This window comes from Girardinichthys multiradiatus, chromosome Y (genome assembly GCF_021462225.1).
Source record: "Girardinichthys multiradiatus isolate DD_20200921_A chromosome Y, DD_fGirMul_XY1, whole genome shotgun sequence".
In the NCBI taxonomy this organism is placed as follows: Eukaryota; Metazoa; Chordata; class Actinopteri; order Cyprinodontiformes; family Goodeidae; genus Girardinichthys; species Girardinichthys multiradiatus.
Window position 1 is genome coordinate 12,355,796 of NC_061818.1, and position 23,330 is coordinate 12,379,125.

The 23,330-nt window shown below is 41.6% G+C and overlaps 2 protein-coding genes across 2 annotated transcripts; both read left to right on the forward strand.

Moving 5' to 3' along the window:
* The first annotated feature begins 3,240 nt into the window (after window positions 1-3,240).
* On the forward strand, window positions 3,241-10,515 carry LOC124864082 (volume-regulated anion channel subunit LRRC8D-like). Its single transcript, XM_047358705.1, has 6 exons — window positions 3,241-3,413; window positions 3,805-4,179; window positions 6,110-6,673; window positions 6,852-7,102; window positions 8,486-8,863; window positions 8,947-10,515. The coding sequence occupies exons 2-6, from the start codon at window positions 3,832-3,834 to the stop codon at window positions 10,064-10,066; spliced, it is 2,661 nt and encodes an 886-aa protein (XP_047214661.1). The 5' UTR covers window positions 3,241-3,413; window positions 3,805-3,831; the 3' UTR covers window positions 10,067-10,515.
* A 4,086-nt stretch (window positions 10,516-14,601) lies between these two features.
* LOC124864303 (ATP-dependent RNA helicase DDX39A-like) lies at window positions 14,602-21,641 on the forward strand. Its single transcript, XM_047359035.1, has 10 exons — window positions 14,602-14,758; window positions 15,412-15,642; window positions 16,837-16,964; window positions 17,149-17,425; window positions 17,509-17,627; window positions 18,800-18,931; window positions 20,308-20,417; window positions 20,624-20,768; window positions 20,896-21,043; window positions 21,296-21,641. Exons 2-10 carry the CDS (start codon window positions 15,435-15,437, stop codon window positions 21,310-21,312), a joined length of 1,284 nt encoding a protein of 427 aa, XP_047214991.1. The 5' UTR covers window positions 14,602-14,758; window positions 15,412-15,434; the 3' UTR covers window positions 21,313-21,641.
* Window positions 21,642-23,330: the final 1,689 nt, after the last annotated feature.

The following is a 23,330-nucleotide window of genomic DNA, read 5'->3' on the forward strand; positions in this document are numbered from 1 at the left end:
CAGGACACGCTGGAGGGACTATGTCTCTCGGCTGGTCTGGGAACGCCTTGGGCTCCCCCGGAGGAGCTGGAGGAGGTGTCTGAGGAAAGGGACGTCTGGGCGTCTCTGCTGAGTCTGCTGCCCCCGCAACCCGGTCCCGGATAAAGTGGAAGACGACGAGTACGAGTACAAGAACACAAGAAAGTATGTTTCAGACTTGTAATATAGAAGTAAGCATCTCGGTTTTGGATGTTGGTTTCTGGCCTGACTGGGCAATGAAATTAACAAGAAGGTGATGCTAATGTGCCAGTTAGGCTCTGTAAGTAAATACAACCTTTTAATGACCTGCTACATTTTACATCAAAGCTTCTGTAAACATTTTATAAATATATGCAGTAGTTACATGTCCGAGTCAATGGCTGGCTCTGATTAAGCTGCGAGATTTCTTGATTAGTTAATCAAAAAAAAAAAAACTACAAAACAAATTAACAAATCACTGTCGCAGAAAATCCAGCCTGCACACAAATACCAAAATGCACAATGACTGAACTAATTTAAGCAGTATTAATTTCATGAACAGACTGTATTCAAGGTATTTTACTGGACTTAAAAAGGACTCATGAAGACTATTCTATTGCATTCACACGCACAAACATACACCCACCCACACACAAACTTTTAAGTTAAAATGGTTGGAAGAGCAGTTCAAGAATTGCAGAACACAACATGGTATTTTCCTCCTGACATTATTTTAACTCTTCTCAGTATTCATTTTTTTTGTCAGTTCTCAGGTTAAGAACTGGTTTGTTCCTATTACTTATTTTATTTTGAACAGTACAGCACAGGAATCATTACATACTTCGGTTAGATATAATTTACACAGCGGGAAACTGAAATGTCGCGGTGTAAAACAGTCAGCCCTGTCAGTCACACTTGTGCATTTTACTACAAGATTTTCCTCTGTGGCATTGGTGAATGCCACTCTTACTCACATACATATGTATTTACCACCACTGCTGCAACTTCCCCACCACTTGTTTTCTAACTCTATGCTCATTGCTCAACAATACATACAGGGACATGCATCTCCATACTTGTTCACACAGCGCGGATGCATAGAACACACAACCATGGCACACCAGCTGTGCGAAGTAGATCTCATTGTGGTTTATTGTCAGTTTGCATCTCTGCTAAAGATTCTTAGTGGTCTGAAAACTAAAGGAAATGCCATATGAAGAAGCAGACGATGTAATCCTTCAGTATGAACAGACATTAATATTTAACTGAACTGAGAAAGAGGTCAATTTTAGAACTATCGCTATCTGCGATAAAAGTAGGATTGTGCTACTTGTAGGAGCTGGTACATTGCTATAATTACAGGTGTGGATTCAACTGTAGCTTTCTGGGTCTAAACACTGATTTTGGCGTCCTCTGCTGGATGATGAGGGAAATACCAATATCAACAAAATACCAACATCAACACGTAGATTCTGAAAGTTGCAAAACTGACTGATAAAATATCTTGTTCTTGCCAGTTCTGAACTTGATGTAAGCATATGATATATGGGAATATATTTCTACCTCACCCAAGATTATTCCATTATCATGTTTTTTGTAATAAAGTTTAAAATATTTTCAGTGGGTGACTGGTTTATCATCTTTCGGTAACATACTATAATGTTGCAACAATGTAATTTGGCATTATTTACTCAAAGAAACAAGGATTTGAATAATAAAAATTCTAGTGGTCAGTGAATTTTCAGGATTCTTCAGTTATATTTTGTTTTATGGAATATGAAATCTGTAACTCTATTTACATTATCATACTTGTATGAAATTGTTTTTATTAGTTTGAATTGAAGAAACAAGATTTCTCCAAAAACTTGTCAACAAGCAAAGCATCTCTGAGATTTTTTTTTCATGCCCAATTAAAGTTTTTTTTAAATGTCTGGCTGACCTTAGTTCAAATCAAATCATGACATCTGGCTTGCTCTACATAGCAGATGATTGCTCATTGACCAAACAAGTCAAGGAGTTTCATTAAGTGCAGAAAACCTTAAAACAAATTAAACTTCAGTCATATATTTACTCTTCACATAAACACAGCAGCAAGTTAACAGTTTCAAGCAGGGTTATGTTATAAAACCATATCCAAAGTTTCAACATCTCAGAGTTCTGTTCAATCTATCGTCAGAAATTAGAAAGAGTTTGGCACAACTGCAAATCTAGATTGCGCTCCATAAATTTGTCTTTCCTTCTTTAAAGAAAGCCACAATCCTGCTTCTCACATGCCAAGTATGGGACAAAAAATATATGGAAGAAGGTGCTCTGGTCAGATGGGACCAAAACAAAACTTTCTGTTTTCCATGCAAAAAAATTGTATGTGGAGGGGAAAACTCACATCCACCTTCAAATTTCTTATCACAAAAACATGGTGGTGGCTGCATCATGCTGTGGGGATGCTTTTCTTCAGCAAGACAGTGTAAGTGGTCAGACTTTATGGAAAGATGCATGGTGCTAAATACAGGGTAGTCCTCGAAGACTGGGGCAGTGATTCACCTTCTAGTAGAAGCAGTTTAGATCAAGGGAAATTCAAGTCCTAGTCCAAGTACATATTTAAATAGAAACTGTGGTAAGACTTTAATTTATGTTAATTAATTTATGTTTACAGACACTATCCATCCACAACTGATTTTGAGGAATTTTTAAAGATGAATGGGCAAGTATTTTAGTCTTTATTTTAGTACGTTGCATTGGTATTTCACATGACCCCCAAGAAAACATCGAAGTTTGTGATTGTAATGTGATAAAGTGTGAAAATGGAGACTGGGGTGTATACCACTGTGAGTTATTTAACAGAGGGTCTATAATTATTTCTCCAGGATAATTTTATCCTTATTCAGCTAAACAAATACCGGCTAAACTTTGACTAGTTAACTTTAACTGTTGGGGTACTCTTCTAGTGTAATTCTCCAAACTAGCTTTTATATGTGGCCAAAAGAAAAACTCTTTTCAATGTTGTTTCTTAATACAGACATTTTAAAGTTTTAAAGTAAAGCCCCATTTTCTACATAAACAAATTGAGCAAAAATACTATTTTAGTTGTTTGCAACTTTGCAGAGTTGAAGACTGTACATAATGAACCTTGGAGAAACAATTTTCTAGCCATGAATTTTGTATAATACTTGTCATAGTATTTTTGTCTGTAGCTGACGGCTGCAAGCAAATGTTTAGCAGGCCATGGGATCTAGGAGTGAGCTGGAATTCTCAACAGCATTTTCTCAATTGCCATGGCAACAATTTGAAAAGCTGTGTGTCGGCCAGCTCAGGAGGAGTTTGTTGTTCGCCCCAGAACCAGACCGCGCCGGCCTGAACTCTCTGTAAAGTGGTGGAGAAAGAAGAGGAGAAACGTTGTGGAACAAGTTTTCAATCAGGTAGGCAAAAATAGGTTAATGTTTTTAGGCTGTTCTCATTTGTTGACTTTTTATTTGTTTTCTAATGGCATGCGCTGAATGTAAGATGTAAGATTAACTAATAATAGTTGTAACGGGAGCGCCGTGGTCCAGGGGTAAAGCGCGTAACCCATGTACGGAGGCTACAGTCCTCAATGCAGCTGTCATGGGTTCGAGTCCTGGCCCCTTGACCTTTGCTGCATGTCTCCCCCTCTCTCTCCAACCCATTTCCTGTTGGTCAACTTACAAAATAAAGGCAACTAGTGTCATAACATTAAAAAAAATTGTTTTTATAGTGTTTAGCTTAACCTGCCACAAGTATGTGCACAAAACCCAAACCGCAATATTTACAGAAATAAATCTTTTCTTACAGATATCCTCAAAATATTCAGACTGAACCATGTTCTCCCTCTCAGAACTGGCCCGTCTGGATCAGCCTCAGAACACATATAAACTGCTGAAGCCCTGGTGGGAGGTCTTCATGGACTACCTGGTGGTCCTGATGCTGATGACATCTGTCCTGGCTTGTACTGAGCAGCTGTCGAGGGAAAGGGTTGTGTGCATTCCTTCCGAGCTGCCTTTAAATACAAGCATCAGCGTTCAGGATCCATCACCTGGAAGGGATGCAGCCCTCACATCTTCTAAGACCCTTCTGCATTTTCCTCACAGCATCGGCCCAAATCTCCAATCTCCTGCGCAGGGACGCCGCACACATCTTGTGTACCAGCAATATATTTATGTTAGCCAGGTATTGTTATGTGCCTTTAGATGATATATGACTATAAGAATAAATTGTTAAAGCAATTTACAGGAATTTACAGTAATGGGTTTAAATGTTATTTTGGAATGCTACATTTATTGAGTTATTTTTGCTTCATTTAGACTGTTTTATGTATTTTCAGAAACAGAATCTCAAAACCTTTAGTTATAATAATTAAGCAGCTTTTTAGAAATTATTTGCATTTGAAGAAAATATGCATGTGTGCAAAAGCTATGTTTGCCTAAATATTAGCACTCTCTGAATGTAGCTAGAATACAATAGAATAGAATACAATATCCTTTATTGTCATTGTCACGAGTACCTCAAAACTGAGAAAAAGCAATTTGATCAGTGCATAACAGTAATTTGGTAAAAACATAAAATAAAAACACACGTTCACATATTCATACTGTTTGCACAATTACCACTATTAACTATTGCTGTTGGATAGAAATTGTTCTTGAATCTGCTTTTGTCCTTGTTTTAAGTGATCGGTAGTGTTTGCCTGACGAAAGCAGTTCAAACAGAGAGTGATGTGGGTGAGAAATGTCATTCATGTTGTCATTGGCTTTTTGGAGACAGCGAGAACTGTGAAGTTCTCCCTTAAGCAACTTGAAAGCCTTGATGCTCCTTGTGGCTAAGATCTAGGCGACATGCAGAAGATTTGCAGAAGGCAGCTTTAATCTAAATGTCAGATACAAAATGCTAGCTGACGTTGACTACACCTGATTTGGCACAAAGTAAATGTCCATGTAGGTTTTTCTTATTGCCTTTAAACATCTTTACTTAGTGCTTCAGCCCTTTATGTTATTGTAAAATTAGCAAAAACCAACAACAACAGGCAAGCGTATGTTTTCCCACAATACCCAGGTGTGTGCTGACTGGCTACAGCAGGCAACCCACAGCTCCACAAAGACAATGTTTTCAATGTACCTCAGGAGGTGTAACTCTGAACTGTAGTAAACCTAACAGTTGTCCACATGCATGCTGGAAAAACCACTGTGAGTTGCTAATTGTTACTCTGAGAAACCACTCTAACTACAGTTGGCAACACAAGCTGGCATCAATGCATTTCTCAACATTTTGTGCGTCCAAAGACTTTGGATCCACATTTGTACACAGAAATTGTAGAGTTCTTTGTGGGCAATTCATTTATTCAGAGACAAAGCAACATAAGCGAAAAACAATCTGTTATTGCTACACTAGGATCTGTGGCAGCCATTTTGGATTTTGAGGCCTCAGACGTTTCAAGCTACAATCTTGACTTTGGGTTCCACTGCCAGTGTATTTCTCTGACCTGGAATTTGAAAGTTTTGATTTTTGTGTACAAACGTAACACAGAAAGGTTAGCTTGTGTTTCTGTTTGAGAGTCTAATCATGGAGAAGGAAGTTAGGTTTTACTTGTTTTTAGATTTTGACGCATACACTACTAATAAAATATAAAACAAACACCTGCTAAATTTAGTAGCTGTTTTAGAATACTAAACCTTTATCCCATAATGCTCTTTATAGAGTAACAAGTTAACAGCTGACATTGGCTGATTAATTCGTCAGGCTATACACAAACTGCAGGCTGACTGACTCAGCAGTGTGTCTTTCTTGCACTGGCTGTCTTTCAGCCATCTAACCAGCAGTGCCCAGCAACTTGTGGAGATGAGGCAGCACAGCATTACTTTGCCTCATACATCCAGAGAAAACTTTGATTATCCAGCAGTTTCTCTGCATTCTCATTAAAAGGTCTTTGAATTGTAGGAAGGGCATGTTGGAAATTCTTTATTTTTGACACCAGACACTGACCCATGCCTGGTGAAAATTTGTTTGGCAGCAGGTTTGCTTAAGATACGGTTATTATGGTATGGCTGTAACCATTAACCTGCTTCTCCTTAATTGAAAATGTTTTGTGTGTATGTCTGTCTAGGTGTGCTACCATCAAGCTTTGCCTTTGTGTTCACGCTTCTTCCCCTACATGGCCTTGCTGCAGTCTCTTGTGCTGGTAGCCAGTGGCTCCTTCTGGCTGCATTTCCCTCACACATCTTCTCGCATAGAACAGTTCCTGTCCATCTTGGCAAAATGCTGTGAGTCTCCCTGGACATCCCAGGCTCTGTCCGAAGCTGCACTCCAGGAAAACATCCAAGATTTGGAGAGACAGCCCCGCCGAGCTCCTGTGTCTTCAGCTTGCTTTTCAATTCCAGCGGTCCGCACAGAACACTCAAGCATAGACTCGGGCACAGACAGCCCACTTTTAAAGAGATCAACCTCCCCGCCTTCTCCATCCCCTTCCACCCTCTCCTCTAATTCTACGATATCATCCAGAACACTTGGCTCTGAGGTGCACTTCTGTTCTTCCAAGCCTTCAGTGAAAGTGGAACGCCCCAGACAGTTACTGAGTCTAGATAAAAGTGATGGAGAACAGGCCAGGGCCCTGTTTGAAAGAGTCAGGAAATTTCGGTCTCACTGCGAAAGCTCTGCTGTCATTTATAAGGTACTAGAACATCTGCAGTCTCCAATCTATTGGTTTATTTAGAAAACATTTTAATGTCTGGCAATAGATATTGGTAACCAACACACTAATAAGGATGTATGCTATCATTTAGAACAAAAGTTCATACCAGATCATACTTTATCTAACTTTTAAACAAGGTCTCATTTTCTCTTTTCAGGTTTACCTTTCCCAGACAATATTTAAACTGCTGATGGTAATGGTGATCATGAGTTACACCATCCCATTTCTCAGCTCCCTCTCCTTCAACCACATCTGTCATCCTGGGGAGCGAACACTAGTGGGTTACGCAACCTTTGAATGTGTCCATGTGCTCTCATCCCTTCTGCGTAAACTTCTTGTAGCCTACCTAATCCTTCTGGGGCTTTATGCTCTTCTCAATTTTTACACCCTCAGCTGGATTTTTCACAGGTTAGGACTCACATCAATGATGGCATTTTCACTTACAACCACAAGGCAATAAGATAACAAGAGTGGGTCTTGAAGTATGCTTGTTTGCTTACTCAGGTGGGCCAATAAAAATGTATCCAGGACTTCTTCTATGATGTGTAACATTAAGTCAACAGATTTGTAGTAACTAAAGAGGGAAAGGATGAGACTCCATCGGTACTTAAATCAGGCAGAATGTCTTCCAAAGTACTGCAGGAGCCTTTTTATGAGTAGGGTGTCACACGAATACTGTGGGTCAAGAAAGGACGGGAGGTCTGTTTGGCTGGGAGCAGGAGAGGAGAATGCCAAGCTAGTTCCTGAACAGCATCCTGAAGAATGTGTTATTTGGGTTCTTCTTGTAAACTTGTAAACTAAATAACTCCCTGTCTCATTCCATAAAGCTTTTTTTCTTGTAAGCAATTATTTCAGCTCATTGATAATCCATGCCTTTGAGGACACACCTCACTGTTCTGATGGACATGGTGTTGTTCACTCAAAATGTTAGATGATCACACGGTCTTTATGTGGCTCAAAGAGTGCATTCCAGTCTGTGGCCTCAAAACAGCCCCACAGAACTCCTTTAGCTTCTTGTGACCATCTTCTAACTGTTCTTTTGGTGCCAGGTGGCCTCTGAACAATTGGTTTACACATTAAGTAGAGACAGACTGGATCATAATCAGGAGGAGGTTGTGCAGTGGAGCTGTATCCATCCTTGACATTTGCGTAGAATTCCAAGGTTTTATTCTCTGCTACAGAAGAGAGAGATGTTTGATTTAGTTATGTGATAATGCAGCCACGTTTCAGTAATGCACATAATACTGCATTGCCTATATTCTGGTATATTCTAGTCTTCCCCAGCACTTTGAGCCCATGCATTTTATTTGCAAGAGATTTTAAAGTCTCAATTATGACTGATGGATGAGATGGTTTAAATCTTCTCCGATTTGCTCCCGCAGTTCTCTAGTCTGGTTTTCATTTGAACCTTTAAAATGTCAGTGAGCTTCTCCTGCTTGTAAACTACGATTACTCATTGTAAACAAGAGCAAAAAGTGGAAATCACTGGAGCAGCACAGCTTTCGCACAGGAATGAAAATCATTCAAAACAAGTTATGCTTCATTTAGAAAACAAATGGAAAAAAGATATAGATTTGCTTGCAATAGAGCAGAGCTATTGGAACAAGGTTCTAGAGGTTATGGAATAAATTAGTAAATAAGAGAACACATTGGAATTTGATGTAAGAGGCCTTATGAAAGAATTAAATGTAAGTGCAATTATATGTTTTTTTGGGTTGGCGTACCTTGTGTTCAATTTTATATTTCTCATTCCATTTTATGTTTTTGTTGTTTCAATATATCTCTCCTTAGCTGTCTTCGAAAATATTTCTTCCAGTCCCCAAACGAGCTGTGGTCCCTGAAAGACATTCCTGATCTGATGAATGACTTGGCCTTTCTCATACACATGCTGAACCAATATGATTCATTGCTGGTCCAGCGTCTCTCCGTGTTTATGTCCCCCGTCAGTGAGAGCAGACTGCTGGAGCAAAGCCTGGAGAGACACTGGGGAGAAGAAAAGCTACATGCTATGACCAGTACAGATATGGATGGCTGTACCTCTCTGCAGCTTGTGGCCCTGCCTCACCTTCCTCCAGCTCTTTTCACCCTGAACCAGCTTCAGGCCCTCAAACTGGAGCTCATCACTGATGCCAGATTTACTTCACAGGTGGCAAACATGACTTCACTTAGGTGAGATGAACAGGCCAGCTTTGAAATTAGATTAATATGCTTTTCAAATTCCCTTGCTTTGATTTTTTTTTTCTTACCAACAGGGAGCTCCATCTTTACCACTGTACTCCGGCTGTGGATCCCAGTGCACTTGCAGTCCTCCAGGAACGTCTAGAGGTTCTTCATATCACCTTCGCTCAGGCATCACAGATCCCCAACTGGGTCCTCTCACTCCGCAACCTGCATGAGCTCCATCTTTCAGGTCGTTTAAGCAGTGAGGGTAGTGTTGGTCGTGGATGGGCAATGGGGAGCCTGCGTCAGCTCTGCCACCTCCGTATTCTAGTAATTCGAGGCTTGTTACACAGAGTCCCTGCAGAGCTGTGTGAAGTGGCAGGAGGTTTGGTGAAATTACTGATGCATAATGAAGGCACAAGACTACTTGTTCTGACAGGCCTTAAGAGAATGGCCAACCTCACGGAACTCCAGCTGCAGGACTGTCAGCTCGACCGCTTGCCCTCTTCCCTGCTTGTTCTGACTAATCTCCGGGTGCTTGACTTGCAGCATAACAACTTGAGAACCCTAGAGGAACTGCTCAGTCTGGCACACCTGCGACGTCTTTCTTGCCTTAAACTTGCTTACAATCGTGTCTTGGTGCTGCCACCTAGTGTCGGAGTCCTTCGAGGCTTGGAGCTTCTGGATCTGTCCAACAACCAGCTAAAGAGTCTTCCACTGGCACTCTTTACTCTCCACCGACTTCGTCGGCTTTTATTGGCTGGCAACCTGCTTTGTGAGCTGCCCTCTGAGGTTAAGGCTTTGGAATTGCTCACAGAACTAGACGTCAGTGGAAACAGGTTAGAGAGCCTACCCTCTGACCTCTTCAGCAGTTGCTTGGAGCTCCGTATCCTTAATGTGTCTCGCAACTCTCTTGTTTCACTGCCTGGGGGAATTACAGCTTTAAGCCATCTGTCTAGGTTAGATTTGCGCAGCAATAGTTTGGAAGAGTTGCCTGCTGAACTTGGCAGCTGTTTGGGGCTCTGTGGAGGTGGGCTCCTGGTTGAAAGGTGGCTCTTTCTATCCTTACCTCCACATGTCCGGGACTTCCTAAGCCATTCTTACTCTACCAGTGATGTATACTTCAAGGATCACTCCCGGCCAGAGTCGGTTACTTTCCCATACTCTCCCACCCAGTGGAGCTTCTCTTCAGCTCTAGAATCACGAATATAAGGTTTAGAGGTGATTGTATCCCTACACTTGGTTTTGTCACTTTTAAGTTTTTGCAACACTACGTATATTATTTTAAACAGAAAGTAGTTTTTGCCCTGTCTTGTCATTGACAAGAGTAAAAGGAGTCTTAGAATGGTGCATTAAAATTTTTTTAAGAAAAATGCAGATTATGTTTTGAATACTGGTCTTTTCTGAAACTAATCTTAACATGAAGTTGTCTCTGATATGTTATATGGAATAATAACAGCACCTGGGAGATAAAGCTTGGGTAGAATGTTTGGAAAACATGTAGAACATTTTATCACGGTTTGTATTTTTTCATTTAAATAAATGACAGTTTGCATTTTTTTATGTCTTTATAATCAGCTATACGAAAAAAATATTTACACCCACTGATCACTGGATTAGGAACCATCTCAGCTTAGCATGTCAGCATTGTAACGTTTAATAAATAAAAAAGAACAAAAAACATACACAAAGAGTTTCGTCAGCCTATTTTTGCACTTAGCTACTTTCTTAGGTTTGCCTGTTTCATTACTTGTTAACACAAATAGCAACGGAGCCAATCTAATAGCATTTAGGCATCTGACATGGTGAAGTTGCCATGCTCAAGGACAATCTGAACATCAAATTGGGGAAGAAAGGGGATTTAAGTGACTTTGAACATAACACGGTTGATGGGGGGAAGAATGATCCGAAAAAGAGGAAAAATTCTCACAAACAGCAGTTGTGTGGATGAAAAAAGCCTTATTAATGGAAGAGGTCAGAGGAGAATGGTCAGACTGGTTCAAGATGGTAGAAAGGCAACAGTAGCTTAACCGAGCAATACAACCAACAGTGTTGTGCATAAGTGAAGCTCACATATTTGAGAACTTTTAACTGAAAATATGCTGTATCTTACTCAATGAATCTGAAAGGAAGTGCAGCTCTGCCTAACAGTTATTTTTAAGTCACTCTATTTACAGATGAATGAAAGATTTGCATTGTGTCTTTCTGGCGGGGCATTAAATGTTTCACATAGCAAGAGCTGCATTTTTCTCGAGGTGAGTGCTTATAAGAGCCTATGTTGGTAATGTAGGCCTTTGCATCTTAACTCACCTTAATCTTGCCCACAAAGCTTCAGCTTCACTATATACGTTAGACTATTAACTGAAGGCTCAAGCCCTAACCGTCACAACTAACAGATTAAAGTGGGTTTTTTTACCGTTATTTTATTATTTATGGGCTAGAGATACAGCCAGATGATCACAAATGCTGCAGCTGTATTTTGTTACATTTCTAGGTTTTCCCTTAGATCATCCAACAAGTGAGTAGCTGAAATAATTTATATATATTTGAGATTTTGTCTGCTATTTTGCTTATACATATTCAGGATGTTATTAAAGGACAACATTGTGGTGTTTCAAAGTGAATGCAGTTACAAATGTAGTTGGTAAAGCGCCTGAGCCTGCTCTTCGCTGCTGACTGAATGCGCCTGAGCCTTCGCCAAGCTGCTTCCAAGTGCCAGAGCCTGTGCCAAGCTGCCTCCGATCGCCAAACTCCGCTCCTCGCTTCAAGCTGTTGCTGCTAGCACCTTGTCCACCAGTTCTTGAGTTCTCCAGTGAGAGTGTCCAGATGAACCCACCTCATGTTCCTGTTCCTGAGCTCCTCTGTGTTCAGGTTTCAGAGCTTCTCCACGGCTCCCAGCCTTCAGAGTTTCTTTGTGGCTCCCAGGCTTCAGAGTTCTTGGATAGTGTGCTCCATTAACCTTCTTCATCGCCGGCCTCCAAGCCTCCTGTATTGCCACCATCCGCAGCCTCCAAGGTTTTGTTTTTATTTCTGGCCCTCTGTTTGTGGCTCCTTCGGCCCGTCCAGTTCGGGTTAGTTTTTTTCCCCATGGCCTTATCAGGACATCTTAGAGGGCCCCTAGACGGAAGGGTAATGTCATGATCCACACCTGTTTGTATTTTGTCGATTGCACCCATCCGTTTTCCGCATCATTCTTTTCCCCTCAGTTATATTTAAAACTCTCTGGTTCCTGTGCATCCTTTGTGTCTGTAATTTTATTATTCCATTACATTCAAATACAGGTCCTTCTCAAAATATTAGCATATTGTGATAAAGTTAATTATTTTCCATAATGTCATGATGAAAATTTAACATTCATATATTTTAGATTCATTGCACACTAACTGAAATATTTCAGGTCTTTTATTGTCTTAATACGGATGATTTTGGCATACAGCTCATGAAAACCCAAAATTTCTATCTCACAAAATTAGCATATCATTAAAAGGGTCTCTAAACGAGCTATGAACATAATCATCTGAATCAACAAGTTAACTCTAAACACCTGCAAAAGATTCCTGAGGCCTTTAAAACTCCCAGCCTGGTTCATCACTCAAAACCCCAATCATGGGTAAGACTGCCGACCTGACTGCTGTCCAGAAGGCCACTATTGACACCCTCAAGCAAGAGGGTAAGACACAGAAAGAAATTTCTGAACAAATAGGCTGTTCCCAGAGTGCTGTATCAAGGCACCTCAGTGGGAAGTCTGTGGGAAGGAAAAAGTGTGGCAGAAAACGCTGCACAACGAGAAGAGGTGACCGGACCCTGAGGAAGATTGTGGAGAAGGGCCGATTCCAGACCTTGGGGGACCTGCGGAAGCAGTGGACTGAGTCTGGAGTAGAAACATCCAGACTCAGGATGGCGTGTGCAGGAAATGGGCTACAGGTGCCGCATTCCCCAGGTCAAGCCACTTTTGAACCAGAAACAGCGGCAGAAGCGCCTGACCTGGGCTACAGAGAAGCAGCACTGGACTGTTGCTCAGTGGTCCAAAGTACTTTTTTCGGATGAAAGCAAATTCTGCATGTCATTCGGAAATCAAGGTGCCAGAGTCTGGAGGAAGACTGGGGAGAAGGAAATGCCAAAATGCCAGAAGTCCAGTGTCAAGTACCCACAGTCAGTGATGGTCTGGGGTGCCGTGTCAGCTGCTGGTGTTGGTCCACTGTGTTTTATCAAGGGCAGGGTCAATGCAGCTAGCTATCAGGAGATTTTGGAGCACTTCATGCTTCCATCTGCTGAAAAGCTTTATGGAGATGAAGGTTTCATTTTTCAGCACGACCTGGCACCTGCTCACAGCGCCAAAACCACTGGTAAATGGTTTACTGACCATGGTATCACTGTGCTCAATTGGCCTGCCAACTCTCCTGACCTGAACCCCATAGAGAATCTGTGGGATATTGTGAAGAGAACGTTGAGAGACTCAAGACCCAACACTCTGGATGAGCTAAAGGCCGCTATCGAAGCATCCTGGGCCTCCATAAGACCTCAGCAGTGCCACAGGCTGATTGCCTCCATGCCACGCCGCATTGAAGCAGTCATTTCTGCTAAAGGATTCCCGACCAAGTATTGAGTGCATAACTGTACATGATTATTTGAAGGTTGACGTTTTTTATATTAAAAACACTTTTCTTTTATTGGTCGGATGAAATATGCTAATTTTGTGAGATAGGAATTTTGGGTTTTCATGAGCTGTATGCCAAAATCATCCGTATTAAGACTATAAAAGACCTGAAATATTTCAGTTAGTGTGCAATGAATCTAAAATATATGAATGTTAAATTTTCATCATGACATTATGGAAAATAATGAACTTTATCACAATATGCTAATATTTTGAGAAGGACCTGTATATTCATCCATTATGCGCCTGCCGTTGTCCTATTGCCACTATGGTCCCTAACCACAAACTGTGATTTAAAGTGAGACATTTTTTTAATCATCCAACTAATCTGTTATTTAATGCTCTCAAGGAACTCTATGATGAAAGATGGGCCATGGTAAATACAAGTATATTCTTGAGAAAGTCCTGTGTCAGTCTTCCTGTGATATCAGACTGGGACTGAGGTTCACCTTCCAGCAAGACAATGATCTGAAACATACTGCTAAAACCACACTTGAATGGTTTAAGGGGAATCATTAAATTTGTTGGAATGGCCTATAGGTCCACAGGTGTCAAACTCCAGTCCTCGTAGGCCGGTGTCTTGCAACTTTTAGATGCGCCGCTGCTTCAACACACCTGAATAATTAGGTCATTAACAGGACTCAGGAGAACTTGACTGCATACTGAGGAGGAAATTTAGCCCTTCGATTAAAGTGTGTTGGACCAGGGACGCATCTAAAAGTTGCAGGACATTGGCCCTTAAGGACTGGAGTTTCATACCGCTGACCTAGTCACAGTCCATACCTCAATCCAATTGGGAATCTGTAGTTAAACTTGAAGATCACTGTTCACAACTGAAAACCATCCAAAATGGAGGGGGTGGGATGTAAACAGTTATGCACGTTGAAGGCATGTTCTGTAAATGAAATAGTACAAACTCCAAGGGGGATGGATACTTTTGCAAGGCACTGTATAAGTAACTTTAATGTCCCTTGCGAGCTTCCCTACACCGAACACATCGTCGCTCATATCCCGCTTTTTCAGAGTGTGAGGTACCGTGGCACAAGTTCTGTCCAATCGCTGACTGCAGTTAAACAAATTCACCAATGGTGTTAATCTTTTTTCAGTCGTAGGTGGAACTTCCGGTTGCCTGTATAAACCGACTGAGGCCTCCCCATGCGGTTTTGATCCGGTTGATTCATAGTCAACGTCGTACGGGTATTAGCTCTATTTTGAGCTACGTTATTACAGTTGAAATTGTTTAAGAGGTTAGTTTAAAGTTCAAGTTTCATGTTTTAATTGTATGTATTTAGATTCTGTCGGAAGGTAGCCTGTGTTAAATTCAAATCGTAATTAGCTTAACCCGGACATTGGAGCTGGAGTGTTGTAGCTTAGCATTTAGCTTAGCTTCCACTTTGTCAATTGTGTTGCTTTTCCGTAAATTAACCTGTTGTGTTAACTTTTAAGTTTATCTTCGTATAACCAACTGCTCATATTGATATTGAGAGCACATTGAGAGCGAGTTAGTTTTCAAAGGTAAAACTCGCCACGTTAGCGACGGTTATGCAACACAATAGATTTTCAGTTTTAGCTCTCAGAAGCTAACAGGTTTGGCCAAACCGATGCGCTGCCGGGCCTGTTTTGGGTGGTTTTAAGTGCTGATGTCGTTTATGTACGCTTTTTGTGCAGTCTGTGGCAACATGCCGCTAGTTTTAAGAGCATCGACCAGAGTTAGCTAGTACATTTTATACCAGTAGATTTTGACTAGTGTGTTGGGCTTAGACAATGCAGATGAAACCATCCAAAGTCTAGTTCGCATTGTCCATGGCAGAATGCAACCTGTACGGAAACACAACGTCGATAAGCGGCACGCTGCGTAATGAAAACCTCCGAGAGTAATGATTCATTTTCTGTGTCCTAGACAAAGACACAGCAACACGTATAATGGCTGAGAATGACGTTGATAACGAGCTGCTCGATTATGAAGAAGACGAGGAGCCACAGGGAGCCCCTGAGAGCGCAGCCCCTGCAGGGAAGAAGGAAGTGAAGGGATCCTACGTCTCCATTCACAGCTCCGGCTTCAGAGATTTTCTTCTGAAGCCAGAACTTCTCCGCGCCATCATAGACTGTGGTTTTGAGCATCCATCTGAAGGTGAGGGTCATATAATGGTAGAAGGTTGAGCCAATGACATTCCATCTTTTTAATTGTTCCTTGTAGCATTGCTGCACAAAGCCACAGTTTTCTGATTCCACATATCTTGTGCCTTTTCTGGGTGCTATTAATTTACTTTTTTATGTTTGCTTAGTTTTGTACGCTTGAGGTTAGGTTTAAGTTTTAGAACTTGATATCCCCAAGATCTTTAAAAAAAATCCTATTAAAGGTTTTAGGAAGTTATGGTTTCCAAATTAATTAAAAATTTCCATCACACCACCTCGGCTGTGTAAAGTTCTTTAAATAAGACGCCAGTGTCTCATTGACCAGAGTCTCTCCGGCAGTTAGGAGCATAGACAGTGATGCGTTTTAGCTGGATGAAAGAAAATTATAATTGAAAACTGTCCCAAATTACCTGTTGGTCAATGTAGAGTATGAAACGAAGCTTTTTACCCCAAATCCACTGACCCCATTCAGTAATTTAGATCAACATATCAATCACTTTGGGTTGACAATGTTTGCCGTGTTATTGCTGTTCAGTTTGATCAGAGCTTCTGACACGTGCCCTGGTTGGTACACCAGTAAATGGGTCAAAAACTTTGTCTACCCAATTTGTTTTGTTCTGTACACACTGTAAAACACGGTGGTGGCAGCATCATGCTGTGGGGATGCTTTTGTTCAGCTGGTCAGGGCTAATGGGCAAATAAATGAAGCTAAAATAGTGTCATCCTGCATGATTAACATTAATTAAAGACCTTTAAGGGGCTATAACATGCTGTATTGTAGCAGATCTTGTTGCCATCCAACACAGGTGATCACCTACTGTATTTATTGGAATGTCACTTCTTTTCTTCTTGGGTATTCTGGTTGCTGGTTGCCATCAGTTGCACTCTGCATCAATAATTAAAACTGGCAGATCTAGTGACTCATGTTGCAGAGCTTTACAGCATATTTTAGATTACACACCCTAGCATTATATAGGTGTGGAATCTCTTGCCAAGCTTGTTTGTTTTCTCCTGAGGTATCATTCAAGGAAAATATTCCTTTTTCTAATCACTTGGAATTATGAATACGCCACTTAACTGATACAGACTGGTGGCAAAATATTACCTCTAGACCCTTGAACAATTAGTGGGTTTTTTTTATGTGCTTCTGGGTATGCTGATTAATATGGTTTTATCTTTCTGCTTCCAGTCCAGCATGAATGCATCCCACAGGCTATTCTCGGCATGGACATCCTGTGCCAGGCCAAATCTGGTATGGGCAAGACTGCTGTGTTTGTCCTGGCCACACTGCAACAGATTGAGCCTGTTGATGGACAGGTCGGTATATTAGTTTAATTGACCAGAGCTGTGACTTAGGCTGAACAGTTTGGGTTGGATTTATTTTATTTTTTCAAATTTGTTTTATAGAAAATGGATGTTTTCAGCTGTGAGAAAAGGAAACCCATACGACAGCCAGAGCCACCAGTTTCTTAATCTGTATTTTCATCTGCCCCCTCCCCAGGTTTCTGTACTAGTCATGTGCCACACGCGAGAGCTGGCCTTCCAGATCAGCAAAGAGTACGAGCGTTTCTCAAAGTACATGCCCACCGTGAAGTGTGCCGTGTTCTTTGGTGGCCTGAACATCAAGAAGGATGAGGAGACCTTAAAGAAGAACTGCCCTCACATCGTAGTGGGAACACCCGGTCGGATCCTCGCTCTGATCCGCAACAAGAGCTTAAGCCTGAAAAATGTAAAACATTTCGTCCTAGATGAGTGTGACAAAATGTTGGAGGCGCTAGGTATGTCTTTCTGTTCGATATTTGTGAGCTAATGGCAAGTTGTTTTTTCTTCTTATCAATAATTTTAACCACTCTGTGTGCAGACATGAGGCGTGACGTGCAGGACATTTTCAGGATCACACCCCACGAGAAGCAGGTCATGATGTTCAGTGCAACGCTGAGTAAGGAGATCCGACCGGTCTGCCGCAAATTCATGCAGGATGTAAGTGAAAACTCAAGTCTGTTGGTTTTCTATATCTGTCTGTAAGAAGCCGGACCTAAAGACATGCAGCACAGGTTATCGGAGTCGAGACTCGGAACCAGGAACAGCCGTGTCTATTACTAAAGCCTGTACATGGATGCTCGCTTTACCGCTACACCACGTGTAGCACCCATGCTGTACCCCTTAAATCTTAACTATTGACATATTTTGTCAAGTTTGGGATGTGTTGGGTTTACTTTGAATTGCCCAAATTAAATCCAGTGCAACAAATTGCCTTCAGGAGTCATGTAATTATTAACCAGGGACTACCAGTGTTGAATTTAAACCTAAAATCCAGCTGTTCTGTGAAGGCCCAAGCAAATTGTTAGAGTACATTAGTGAGCAAACCGCATCATGAAGACCAAGGAACACAGCAGACGGGTCAGGGAGAAAGTTTAAAGCAGGCTTTGGTGATATCACACTTTTTAACATCTCACAGAGCTCTGTTCAATCCAGTCCTCTAGAGCTGCTACCCTGCAGCTTTGAGATGCATCTCTTCTCCAGTACACATTGAATCAAATGACTGGCCTTTGCCAAATGTGATGCCATTCTGAAGAGCCAATCAAATCACTTGATTCAGCTGTTTGGGAGCAGGGATGTATCTAAAAGTTGCAGGACACTAGTACTTGAGAACTGGAGTTTAAATTGTCCCATATTCTATGGCATAAGAGGTGGACAATCAGTTTAAGGCTCGTCTTAATTGTTCCTGTGACATATCTGGATTGGTTGCACTTAGCCATAAGCCATGTACAGGAAATATCTGCAAGAAACCACCTGTCTTTATGCCAGACTATGTTCGCTGAACACACCAGCAGGAAATATGGTGGTGGCAAGGAGAAGAAAATATCTTTGGCTAAACTTAGAAATTTATCTTCACAGATGCGCTTTCCATTTTATATATATGTTGCAAAAGACTTGGTCTCCAAATATGTAGATTTTCACAGCTTGTAGAGACGCAGCCCAGAAGACGTTCAGATGTAATTTCACCACTGTTGGTTTATCACACAATACCTAAATGCATCGAAGTTTGTAGTAGCAACTTGACAAAATGCAAAGAAAAGGTATGAATTCACTATAGGGTAGTATATTTTTTTAAGTAGTTACTTATAGCATCCTGTCTTTTGTTCCTGCAGCCAATGGAGGTGTTTGTAGATGATGAGACCAAACTTACACTTCATGGTCTGCAGCAGTATTACTGCAAGCTGAAGGACAGCGAGAAAAACCGCAAGCTGTTTGACCTTCTTGACGTCTTGGAGTTCAATCAGGTAAATCTATGGATCAAACACTTTTTGATGTTGCTTTGTCCTGGTGTTTCTCATGTTAAATAACTTGTCCTTGCAACAAGTGTGGTTAAATCTCAAATGATCAGAATATCATGAAAATCTTCGGTGATTTTTTTTTTTTTTTTTTTTTTGTGCCTTTTCTTTTGTGAGTCATCTCAGAAAGTGAAATTCATTGATTTATGACTTGATTCATTACACACGGAGTGTAATTTCTTTCATTTAGATGATTATGGCTTGCATATAGTAAAAAAACAAAACAAATTCAGTGTCTCAGAAAATTAGAATGTTGTGAAAATTTTGCAAGCTCATGGCTTTACACATTAATCAGCTGATTGACTCAAAACACCTGTAAGGCTTCCTGAGCCTCTAAATCACAGGTGTCAAACTCTAGTCCTCAAGGGCCAGTGTCCTGCAACTTTTAGATGCATCTCTGCTCCAACACACCTGAATCAAATAATTAGGTCCATTAGCAGGACTCTGGGGAATGTGACTGCCATTTGATTTTAGTGTGTTGGACCATGAGCACATCTAAAAGTTGCAGGATATCGGCCCTTCGAGGACTAGAGTTAAGTGCAAGGAAAAAGTGTAGGGAAAGCTGCAACGGGGATAACCACAGCCTTGAGAGGATTTGTAAGTAAATCCAATCGGTGGCTTCGGGGAACTTCACAAGGAGTAGACTGAGACTAGAGTCAGCGCATCAAGAGCCGCCACACATAGACGAACCCTAGACATTGGCCACAAATGTCTCATTCCTTGTATCAAGCCACTTCTGATCAAGAGACGTCTGAAGCATCTTACCTGGACTATGGAGAAAAAGAACTGGACTGTTGCTCAGTGGTCCAGTCCTCTTTTCAGATGATAGTAAAGGTTGCATTTCATCTGGAAATCAAGGTCCCAGAGTCTGGAGGAAGAGTGGAGAGGCACAGAATCTACGTTGTTTAAAGTCCAGTGAGAAATTTCTGTGGTCAGTGATGATTCGGAGTGCCATGTCCATAGTTGGTGTTGGTCCGCTGTGTTCTCTGACGTTCACCTGCAGCCATCTACCAGGATTTTTTAGAGCACTTCATGTTTCCTTCTGCTGATAAACTTAAGGAAGATAATTTCATTTTCCAGCACGACTTGACTCCGGCACACGCTACCAAAGGTACTCAAAGCTGGTTCAAAGGCATAATCATCAAGCAATAAAGGCTTGAAATATTTCTCTCTGTGTAATAAATCTGTATAATACATGAGTTCCACTTTCTAAAATGAGTGACCAAAAAAGCCCCAACAATTTTTCACAATATTCTAGCTATTTTTTGGATATACGTGCATATAGGCTGGTGGCATGCCTCTAAGTTCCAGTGCTCTACCTCTAGGTGGTGATCTTTGTCAAGTCTGTGCAGCGATGCGTCGCTCTCTCTCAGCTTCTGGTGGAGCAGAATTTCCCTGCTATTGCCATTCACAGGGGAATGGGTCAGGAGGAAAGGTGAGACTCCCCTACAGCTCATCACTTTACTTGCATGCGCTAATGAACACGTGCTCTGCCAACTTTGACTTGCTAAATGTGTTTATGGGAGCCGAAGGCATCTTAATTTAACTCAACACATTATTGCCTTCAAAGCAGGATGGTGTCCAGTAATGCTTTCAGCAGCGGTGTTATTGATCCCTGCTCCTCGTCACCCCTCTTTGCAGGCTCTCTCGCTATCAGCAATTCAAGGACTTCCAGAGGCGGATCTTGGTAGCGACCAACCTCTTTGGCAGAGGGATGGATATTGAGAGAGTGAACATAGTCTTCAACTATGACATGCCTGAAGACTCGGACACCTATTTGCACAGGGTGAGAAACTAAAGAAGGAAATCTTTAACCAGGTTTCCTTCTTCTTCCCTCACCAGTTTGAAATATTTCAAGAATTGATTTTAGTTTAGTTAGTAAGGTCTTACATTTAAATTGTTGAACCGATTAGGTTGCCCGTGCTGGTCGGTTCGGAACCAAAGGCCTGGCTGTAACCTTTGTGTCTGATGAGACCGACGCCAAGACTCTGAACGATGTGCAGGACCGCTTTGAAGTCAACGTGGCCGAGCTGCCAGATGAGATTGACATCTCATCTTACAGTAAGTGTTTATTTCACGATGAATGGCTTCCAAGACCACAGCTTTGACTAAAAGTGTTTAAAGTAATCCGTGTCAGAGCCTTAAAAAAAGATTCAGATAGTAATCATGGCAACAATTGGGAGCTGTCGTGTAGCTTTGGATCTCCCGTTATAGCTCATACAAGTTAAACCTGCTGGTGAAGAGTTGGCATCCTCAGCTGTTGTTCTGTAGATCTTTGCTCCTCCTAACGTCTCTCCTTTGTCTCCCACCCAGTCGAGCAGTCCAGATGAGTCCCCCAGCCAGACAGAAGTCTCCTCATCGTGGATCCCGTCTTTTCTTTGGAAGCAGATGTACTTCACTGTTGATTTGAAAGCTCTGCACGTTTGTTCACAAAACATTTATTTTTTATCGTCTGTTTATGGGGAAGGGTGGGGGGGGGGGGTGATTTTAATTTGTCTTTTATGGTTTTGTTTTTTTTGCCCAATTAAAACTTTTTATAAAATGCCACTTTTATCATTGTGGTCTCTGGTGAGACGGTCTCTGTGTTGTCTTATTGCAGTGTTGATATTAACCTCATTAGACCCGAGGAATAACTTGGGAGTTATTTTATTTCATTTAGTTTTTTTGTTTGCTATATCCCAAGCTAACCTTTTATTTGTAGGGTTTTATAGTTTTTCTCAATTGATTTGGCTCATGTGGCAGCTCTTTTTATGAGTTTCTTATGAAATGCCTTCTATATATTTAGTTGAGTCGTAGAGATGAAATGGCAGATTTTGGTTAGAGGTACTGCACCAAAAAAACTGATTTTCACTATGTTTGTCCTTGTATTTTGGTGTTAAACTGAAAATAAATTGGAACCAAACAAATTAGATACAGTGACTGCCTGACACTAACTTATAAACCACACTAGCAACTAGGCATGAGCTGGTGGAAAACTTGCCTTATACAGGTCCTTCTCAAAATATTAGCATATTGTGATAAAGTTAATTATTTTCCATAATGTCATGATGAAAATTTAACATTCATATATTTTAGATTCATTGCACACTAACTGAAATATTTCAGGTCTTTTATTGTCTTAATACGGATGATTTTGGCATACAGCTCATGAAAACCCAAAATTCCTATCTCACAAAATTAGCATATCATTAAAAGGGTCTCTAAACGAGCTATGAACCTAATCGTCTGAATCAACGAGTTAACTCTAAACACCTGCAAAAGATTCCTGAGGCCTTTAAAACTCCCAGCCTGGTTCATCACTCAAAACCCCAATCATGGGTAAGACTGCCGACCTGACTGCTGTCCAGAAGGCCACTATTGACACCCTCAAGCAAGAGGGTAAGACACAGAAAGAAATTTCTGAACGAATAGGCTGTTCCCAGAGTGCTGTATCAAGGCACCTCAGTGGGAAGTCTGTGGGAAGGAAAAAGTGTGGCAGAAAACGCTGCACAACGAGAAGAGGTGACCGGACCCTGAGGAAGATTGTGGAGAAGGGCCGATTCCAGACCTTGGGGGACCTGCGGAAGCAGTGGACTGAGTCTGGAGTAGAAACATCCAGAGCCACCGTGCACAGGCGTGTGCAGGAAATGGGCTACAGGTGCCGCATTCCCCAGGTCAAGCCACTTTTGAACCAGAAACAGCGGCAGAAGCGCCTGACCTGAGCTACAGAGAAGCAGCACTGGACTGTTGCTCAGTGGTCCAAAGTACTTTTTTCGGATGAAAGCAAATTCTGCATGTCATTCGGAAATCAAGGTGCCAGAGTCTGGAGGAAGACTGGGGAGAAGGAAATGCCAGAAGTCCAGTGTCAAGTACCCACAGTCAGTGATGGTCTGGGGTGCCGTGTCAGCTGCTGGTGTTGGTCCAGTGTGTTTTATCAAGGGCAGGGTCAATGCAGCTAGCAATCAGGAGATTTTGGAGCACTTCATGCTTCCATCTGCTAAAAAGCTTTATGGAGATGAAGATTTCATTTTTCAGCACGACCTGGCACCTGCTCACAGTGCCAAAACCACTGGTAAATGGTTTACTGACCATGGTATCACTGTGCTCAATTGGCCTGCCAACTCTCCTGACCTGAACCCCATAGAGAATCTGTGGGATATTGTGAAGAGAACGTTGAGAGACTCAAGACCCAACACTCTGGATGAGCTAAAGGCCGCTATCGAAGCATCCTGGGCCTCCATAAGACCTCAGCAGTGCCACAGGCTGATTGCCTCCATGCCACGCCGCATTGAAGCAGTCATTTCTGTAAAAGGATTCCCGACCATGTATTGAGTGCATAACTGTACATGATTATTTGAAGGTTGACGTT

Bases quoted from the DNA above. Each gene is read 5' to 3' on its own strand.
- LOC124864082 (XM_047358705.1), top strand. From the start codon at position 3,832: ATGTTCTCCCTCTCAGAACTGGCCCGTCTGGATCAGCCTCAGAACACA. The intron at 7,103-8,485 runs GTTAGGACTCAC...ATCTCTCCTTAG, and splicing joins CTCAGCTGGATTTTTCACAG to CTGTCTTCGAAAATATTTCT. The intron at 8,864-8,946 runs GTGAGATGAACA...TCTTACCAACAG, and splicing joins GCAAACATGACTTCACTTAG to GGAGCTCCATCTTTACCACT.
- LOC124864303 (XM_047359035.1), top strand. From the start codon at position 15,435: ATGGCTGAGAATGACGTTGATAACGAGCTGCTCGATTATGAAGAAGAC. The intron at 17,628-18,799 runs GTAAGTGAAAAC...TTGTTCCTGCAG, and splicing joins GCCGCAAATTCATGCAGGAT to CCAATGGAGGTGTTTGTAGA. The intron at 20,769-20,895 runs GTGAGAAACTAA...TGAACCGATTAG, and splicing joins CGGACACCTATTTGCACAGG to GTTGCCCGTGCTGGTCGGTT.